Source organism: Limulus polyphemus, unplaced genomic scaffold (assembly GCF_000517525.1).
Source record: "Limulus polyphemus unplaced genomic scaffold, Limulus_polyphemus-2.1.2 Scaffold812, whole genome shotgun sequence".
Classification (NCBI taxonomy): domain Eukaryota; kingdom Metazoa; phylum Arthropoda; class Merostomata; order Xiphosura; family Limulidae; genus Limulus; species Limulus polyphemus.
The window spans coordinates 392,053-401,100 of NW_013666422.1; the positions used below are offsets into that span (position 1 = coordinate 392,053).

The window sequence follows — 9,048 nt, forward strand, 5'->3', positions numbered from 1 at the left end:
TATATATATATATATATATATATAGTTATTCAATCACAGTTGAGTTTAATTTAACCTGTTTTTATCTATTAACATTCTCCTACACTGTGTGCCTGTGTTATTATGTATGGATGATGCAAATGCCATCCCTACTATCTTGTTTGCATTTTTCTTTCATAGATGGCTGTTAGCCATCCCAACATTTACTTCTTTTTTCAGAAAGTTTTTTCTTTACTTGTTTGCTTGTTTTTTAATGCAAATACTAGAAGAAAGTTATTATCTGTATACATTGGATGTGTAAGTTAAAACACTAGAAGAAAGATATTATCTGTATACATAGGATGTGTAAGTTAAAATTCTAGAAGAAAGTTATTATCTGTATACATAGGATGTGTAAGTTAAGATACTAGAAGAAAGTTATTATCTGTATACATAGGATGTGTAAGTTAAAACTAGAAGAAAGTTATTATCTGTATACATAGGATGTGTAAGTTAAGATACTAGAAGAAAGTTATTATCTGTATACATAGGATGTGTAAGTTAAAACTAGAAGAAAGTTATTATCTGTATACATAGGATGTGTAAGTTAAAACAGTAAAGAAATCTATATGCACAGATGAATAATCAGAAAAGAAAGTGAAGCAGTTGTCTAGCATTCTTTTTATACATACATATATATATAGAAATTTGAAACTTAAAATGCTTTAATGGCATCAATGATTGCTCTCCAACCTGATTTATAACTTAAAAATCACTTTCAACTTGTAGTTCTTAATTTAATTTCTAAATCTACAAAGATGTGGGATATGTTTTTGTAACAATCAGTAGAGTGAAGACTTTACTAAATATTATGATTTATAACTAAATGCATTTAGAATGTTTTGTACTTCTAAGCTTGTATAACATATAGCCACATCCAGTAGACAGGGATTCTCAAAACTAAATTGCTATGTAATACTTATAGTATGATAGATTAAATTTTTCACACTTAAATCTTTTGACTGTCATGAAAATGTTAATTGTCGTAATCCTAAGAAAATACTGTTCACCATGATTTTTTTTTACATAAAATTTGATTGTTATGTAAATAATATTTATAAGTGCAATAATGTTGACTGCAGCTGTAACAAATAAGGTGCTGACATTTTGTCTAAAGAATCTCCATCAAATTTGTTTGATACACAGCTTGGAACTTTCTGTTTACTAAACTAAAAGTGCATGTATTGGGTATTTGGGAAATGCTGAAATGTGTGAGATACAGAATGCAATTTTCATTGTCTTGTTCTTGTATAACTTCTAAATTTTGATTTGTACTGCTTTTTGTTTAGAAATTGCCACTACAAAAAGTGGAGTACAAGAAGGAACAAGGTGTACCACAGCTAACTCTAGTGTGGAAAACAGAAAGTGTGAATGATGACAAGCTTGTCCAAGTTATCAGTGTATTCACACTAGTGGAAGTGGTTTTGTGTAGTGTTCAAGGAGAACCCCTCAAATTCAATGTAAGTACATTTTAAGGTGTTTTAAGAACTACATACAGTGTTCTTATTTACACAGCAGTCAAACTGGTTAGCTATCATCAGCGTTTTTGCAAAATAACAAATTCCAAAAATTAAATCATAGGTTATACAGTAAGCTCATTAATATGTTACAACCTGCTGAAGTCAGAAGTTGGATTTCTTTTCTTGTTTAACACTTGTTACCCATGGGATGTGTGTGTATGTCCTAAAAAGGTGTCAAAAACTTCCAGTGGGTTATGTGGGGTCCTGGATCATAGTACCAAATTTAGTCAGTAGATGGCAGGCATGTGGATATAACTGGCTATTCTTACTATTTGAGAGGTTAAAAATAAACACAAACTTAGTGTCTGTTGTTGACAATTTAGACTGTCAAGTCAAATCACGTGTTGTTATGCCTACTATTCCATGCCAACTGAATTAAAATTTTATTCTTTAAGAAACTGGAGCAATTAGAAAGATAATCTAACCATAGTTATATCATGGAAATAGAATTAGTGAAAGGCAGTACCTAGGAAATTTAGTCAACCAGCATTTTGGAAAACATATTGGTGAAGAAATTTTTTTACAGCTTATTTGTTATGTCAAGAAGTGATTGCTAGTTGAGGATGAAAACGTTTTTAACTTGATTTAGTGTGACATTTCAGATTTCATTGTTACCACATTCAAAGTTCAATTAATTAAATGGTTTGTTAATATTTGAAAAAACATTTCATATTTCTTTTCAAATTTTGTGTAAATGTGGTTAAAGCCCCAGAGTGTGTGATCATTTTACAAGCTTATCTGGAATGTTGTATGCTGACGTGTTAAGCTGAATTAAAACTATTGAGGAATTAATTGATAATAGTAATGCTTTCTGTTCTCTGAATGTGAAGTGTACCCACTGTTAACAAGTGTTTGCATAATGATTATTTAACATGTGGCTTAGATTCCTTTTCAACTTTAATACCAAGTACAATACTTTATCTGGCTTCACACAACTAACGAAATCCATGTTCCCATGCCAAGCAGAAAAATATGAAACCAGTAATTTTCATTGTAACCAACACTGCATCATAGTACATACTTGTATATTAGATACTTTGTAATCAGACTATTTACATTTGAATATTTCAATTTAAAGAGTATTTACATAATGTTTCATCACACTTTCCATGTGTAAAGCTTCATTATTCACTAGATCTGGCAGCTGTTTCATATAATTTAATAATTAAGTAAAGTATTCTGATATTTAAACAAATCTTATTGATAAACATATAACCAAAAAAATGTATTAAGTATTTTTCATAAACAAACATAATATTGTTTATAGAGAGCACACATGTTGAAAATCTCTGTATTAAGACTGTCATATTGTATGCACTACTCTTTAAATAATTATTCATTTGAAATTGTGTGCTGTAAGAAAACACCAGAAGGTAATATCTACCCTTATATTTTCAAATTTTTACTTCCTCTTTTTTATTAGATATGTATTTAATGCTTGCAAACATTTAATAGCAATAATCTTGAATGAAACAAATGTGCCATTAATATGGTCAGTTTTACATTTTCATTGCTTATTATAGCCACACTGTTTAGTCTGTAAGGCCTTGAGAATTAGAGATCTTTTTAAGGTTGTGTGAAATTCTGAAAAGAATTAATAAATATACTTTTAACTTAGTTTTCCTTTTCTATCTCTTCTTCCAGGCTGTTCTGAAGAAACAAACTAGATAAATTGAACCTTTATTCTGATGGTTTTTAATATCGGTCAGTTGTTTTTGTGATGACGTAAGGCACAGTTTTGTGAATCTTGAAACTATATCTGTAAACTTTTATCTTGTTGGGATCCATGTGTTATGGTTGTAGTAAAATTCCGTAAATATTTTACGTTATTTAAATTATGTACATGTGCATATAGTGCATGTATGTTTTTGTAAGATGAAAGGACAATAATTGTAACATGTGGTATGTAATTTTAATAGGTTAGATAACTGTTATATTATTCTCTGTTTTGTTGTCAGGGATTTAGTGGTGATAGAAAAAAAAATATTAAAAAAACAGAATAGAATTTTTTTAGTAAAGCATACTTATTGAATATTTAAGTTAGTAAACTATGAAAAAAATAATTATAGATTGTTTTAATTCTACTACCTTATAAGGAAATGGGCTCTTGTGTTTAATTAGAAGTTTCTGGTATGACTGAATCAGTATAGTCTTTCTAAAGGAAGTTATATGTCATATAAAAATGTAAATTGGTAAGTACAGTATTACATTAAATTATTTCTGAATGCACTATAATAAATGTGTGGAAAAACATGTAATAATATGAAAGCTCTTTCTAACGTTCTGTATTTATTTCAACCTTTCAAAATCTAAATGTGAAGTACTTAATTTATAATTTGAAGAATAAAATTCAACATGTTCTTTATCCCTGTGTTTTCTTAGCAAATGTAGATTCTAATTCTTTTAGAAAATTCAGATAAAATTCAGATATCAGCTTGTTCAACACTTGACTATTCTTTACAAAAAAAAAAGGTTTTATTGTACATTCAAAACAGTAACTAATGTCTGGATTATTCACTCTAAAATTATGTTTTAAAAGAGATGAATTTGTAAACCAAGTGATTATATGCCTGTTTTTGTACCTCAGTGATGGTTTACATTATATACATTATGTGTTGGTTTAAGTTATACAGAACAGTGAAGGTTGTATGAAATCATTTTTTAATTAATGAAGGTATATTTAGTTATACAGTCAGTTGTGTTAAACTGTATTTACTATAATTGTTTTATGTCTTTATACAACCCTTTTAAATTTAGTTTGAGTTTTCAGGAAAAGTAGCTGACCTTAATTTTAAGTGTAATAGTATACTTGATGCATGTGTTTGACACTGAATAAAAACATTCAAAACAAAGCCTTATATAACCCTATTAATTTCTACATTTTTTATTGAATTTTGACAAAAACAACTGGATTATTTGTTTCAAGTTCATAGCTATATTTGTAAGAAAATGTCTGACAATGAGTAAAACATGGAAATTTTATAAAAAAAAAATTTAAGAAATGTTGTGACTTTCAGGAATTGTATGAAAATTATTTTGGTAATTAATATTGTAAGTAATAAATTGAATGCACAACTGTTAACAAATGCTCTGAATAAACAGATTCTGAAGAAAATTGTATAACTTGTGTCTCTGACTATCAATGAAAAAAAAGGATTTAGACTATGATTATATTTCTTTTACTTCAGTCAAATCTAAGAAACCTGATTCCTATAGTAGTACCTTGAAACTACAAACTGCATACGTCACAAAAGTGAAATATTTTCATTTAAGAACTTCCAAAAATAATAAAAAAATTTTTTACATCAAAACTATAACATGTATGTTTTGAGACATGCAGTTTTAATTTCTGAATTTCTATTTGCATTTTAAGCAAAATCACTGTGAATTCAAGTACTTGTCATCTTAGAGTTGTATGTCTAAATTCATTTATTTCCAGGAAGGATTCACTTGCACTATAAAAAATACCCATAGAAATTTAGTATTCCTGAAACCATAAATAACTGTTTAACAAAACTTATTACATTGGGACAACAAAAATATGCCCTCTGAAACATAATTTGTTCAGAGTGACTTTCGTAGCAATATGAAAAATGATTATATAATGTTAGATTGGATTTTTTAAATTGTTCTGTCTTGATTGAGCTTATATTGAACAATGTACTGAAAGCATGAAATATGTATATATAGAGTAAAAATGTTTTATACTGATAAAAAAATTTGAATTTAGTTTATGAAATGTGTAATATTTGTGTTTCAAATGAATAGCTAAGGTGAATTTAAAAGGTTGTGCTTATAAGTATTTTGTGACTGACCTTTCTTGACTAAGTAAAATTATTAAACAATGGTAAAGAGGACAAAAAAGAGCAAGATTATCTTGGTTGTGGTAAAACGATACTGTAGAGTAATATTTACAAATCGTTCTGTGTCAGACTCAACTTGAAAATGCATGAAAGCCTTAGTGAAAAGTGTGTGATAAGATCCACTGATGTAACTTGATTCTTATAAGTTTTAGTTAAATATTAAAGTAGTCACTGGAAAATCACATTTTGACTAGTAGCCAGATTGAAAGTGTATTTGCTGTAAAATATACATAGTTTTTAGTTAAATATTAAAGCAGCCACTGGAGAATTAGACTTTGATTAGTAGCCAGATTGAAAGTGTATTTGCTGTATAATATACACACTTTTTAGTTAAATATTAAAGCAGCCATTGGAGAATCAGATTTTGATTAGTAGCCAGATTGAAAGTGTATTTGCTGTATAATATACATACTTTTTAGTTAAATATTAAGGCAGCCACTGGAGAATCAGATTTTGACTAGTAGCCAGATTGAAAGTGTATTTGCTGTAAAATATACTATAGAATATATTCAATGAGAAAAAAAAAACTGAAATATTATTGCATTAACAGAATACTGGTAGTGATGGGCAGATAAATACTCCAAGAAAAATCTGTTAAGAAGCTTTTTTTATCTTTTTTTTATGTGTTTAATAAAACTAAAAATAAGTTGTTACATGTATTTCCAGATTGTTGTCTAAAATTTGAGGTTTTGTGATTTTATTTTAAATGTTACTGTGAAAAATTTGTACAAAGGGGTCAGGCAAAAATGAACAAGATGACACCCTAAAAAATATCAAAGCAATAAATGAACCTAAAACATTGTATGACAAACATTTAAATAAAATAAGAGATAATAATATATGTTTTTCAATGTGCAACATTTTTATTGATAACAACAACGGAATATACTCTCAGTATAACTTAATCTTTCCTTGCATATATTGATTAAAACATACTTAAATGTTTATCATTAGGCTTTATACATATAAAATCTTAGTTTTTGAGTTGTTCAGGATAATTTCCAAAACCTGTTGAACCAATGTTTCCTAGTGGTTAGTTTGTCAGTGAATTTGAGGGTCTGTGGTTTACTTATTGATACTGCAGAACTTTACTTTGGGTTTGTGGGTGATGTTATCTGGTTGTTTTCCCTCTAGTCTTTTGGTTTAAAATTGGGGATGGTTAGTACATATTGCCCTTTCGAAGCTTTGTGCAAATACCTGAAACAATCAAAACTTGTTTGTAGAATAACAACAAACATATATTATGAAGAACCACTACTGGGAAAGAAAAAAGAAAAGGATAAACATTTATTTTTTTTAATTTACCTGCATTAAGTTCTTCTGTACAAGTTCCAACATTATGATGAATGAGTTCAATCATTAAAAAAAAAGTAACAGAAAACGAATGCTGTTTTTCTTAAATTGTTTGGTATAATAACTTATTTACTGATCGTTATGGTGACAGTAGTGTGTACGTGCGTGAGTGAGTAAACCTAATTTATTATTATTATATACTTTATTTTGGCAAAATATCATCGATCTCCATGACGTTTTGACTTTGCCTACTGTAAATACATACCGATAATGTTGTGTTTACATAACAGTTTACTTAGTACACTGTGCTGCTTCATACTGCCAAGTGTTGACACAAACATTCCATAAAGTTTGACTTTGCCTACTGTAAATACATACCGATAATGTTGTGTTTACATAACAGTTTACTTAGTACACTGTGCTGCTTCATACTGCCAAGTGCTGACACAAACATTCCATAAGGTTTGACTTCGTCTACTGTAAATGCATACTGATAATTCTGTGTTTATGATAACATAAAGTTTGATTATTGTCGGAAAAAAAAGTGCCTGACATCATCAGGCATGTTTATCAGGTAAATTTCACATGCAAATAACTGTCAAATGTAGTTGTAAAAGATATATTTTTAACTGCTTAAATATTTCAATTAATATAAAAAAATTACTTAAACTTGTCATATGTCATGTACCTTAATCTTAGTACAGGTAAGTTCTAGAGAAGAATATTATCCTAGCTAGTGAAGGAACATTGAGCTTTTTTTATAACCTAACTCAAGTTACACATTTATAAAATGTAACGGTTGTAAAACAGCTCCATATACAGTAGAATAGATAGTTCCAACGACAGGGTGCTGCTACAAAAACTAACCCTACAGGGTCGAATTGGAACATGGTATATTAATAAGGATTTTACATTTTAATAAAATTGTAAGTATGGTATAGGCTCCAGTGGCTCAGTGAAAACATGAATAACACCTAAAGACCTGAATTAATGAGGTGGATAGAGTGAGACGTGTTCCGGTTGTTCGGTATGGAACAGGTGTAAGCCTTTTCGTGAAATAATTTTGGTAGACTAGCATCATGGTTATAGTGATTTGGAGATTTTGAATCGAAAGATTTCGGACAGTATTTATATTCGTAAAATCGATGTGAAAATACGCTTCCTAGTTCAAATAAAATCCTAACCACATAAATTAAAACTAGTTACACATTTATACGAGATTACATTTATTATATTTAACACTATCGTAAGTACAGTTCGTCATTTATTTCTAATATCAGAACGAGGATAACCTGCTGTATCTGTTGGGTCTCGCCATTTTAAAACTGCTCGTCAATCAGATTAGACTGTTCAACCGAACAAGCTAAACACATTCCAAGCCTGAGAAGTAAAATAGTTTTATCAAATCAAATTGCCCAAGTTTGTTCAGACTCGCAAAATCACTTATTATGACTCAACCGTCAAGTTATTGAGGTGCTGCTTTGCCATGGAACTTGCTCCTGACAAGTTGCAATGCAGAGAAAGAGTGCTCGGGAAATCAAGTGAAGTTTGGATTTTTCTCTGTAAGCCCCTTTTATTATATTCAAGTAAATCTGACGAATTCTTTTCTGTGTGAGAGACTCGAATACTTCTACAACTGATCAAGCAACCAGCTTGTATTCAGAAACCCGAAGTTCACAGTTGAGGTGATCTACATAGAAAGCATGCTGCAGCCACTGAAGATTTTCTGCACATTTGTAGATGCTAAACATTCAGTGCACAGCAAAGGCGAAAATATGTTTCAGAAAATGGAATTGTCGAAGCATTCAGCAACACATCCAATACTTCGTAGAATAATGTGTAACGATCTTTTTGCCAGTTAATATTACTTGAGTTTTAGATCGTTGATCCAATATACAGGTTGGCATACTAAAAGCTGGAACCGGTACAGCTTCTAAAACAATCGCGGAACATTACTGTCACACAATTAGAAATCTTAATTCATGGTAAGTGATGAATAGATATGTTTACAAAAAAGTTTAGATATCATACACCAGAGAATAAACGCCATAGACCAAATTCTCAAACACACGTAACAGATACATCTATGTGTAACAGCCTATAAAACTTTCGGTACAGGCTCTAATCATCCACTTTTTATATAGGCAGCTAGTAAACTCAGCAGTAGGTAAAGTAATGACAATATGCTGTCTTTATTTATTATATAAGGTTTCTCATTTTTCTCCTGGCATTATACTTGTGACAACTATACGCTCATCTTAAAATAGAGGGGTCGGTCCAAGAAAAGTATAGTTTACTCCTACTACCTTCCACACTTTACTATCTGAAGGATTTTTACTCGTTCTACCTCCTCC

At 29.7% G+C, this 9,048-nt stretch overlaps 1 protein-coding gene across 4 annotated transcripts in view; it reads left to right on the top strand.

Moving 5' to 3' along the window:
* The window catches only part of LOC106460666 (DIS3-like exonuclease 2), an 80,890-nt gene extending 75,370 nt beyond the window's left edge, over positions 1-5,520 (top strand). For all 4 annotated transcript variants that reach the window (XM_022387428.1, XM_013920392.2, XM_022387427.1 and 1 more), the window contains exons 19-20: positions 1,308-1,478; positions 3,183-5,520. In XM_022387428.1, coding sequence (XP_022243136.1) covers positions 1,308-1,478; positions 3,183-3,209 — 198 coding nt within the window. In that variant the 3' untranslated portion in view covers positions 3,210-5,520. The remainder of the gene's footprint in view (positions 1-1,307; positions 1,479-3,182) is intronic.
* Positions 5,521-9,048: the final 3,528 nt, after the last annotated feature.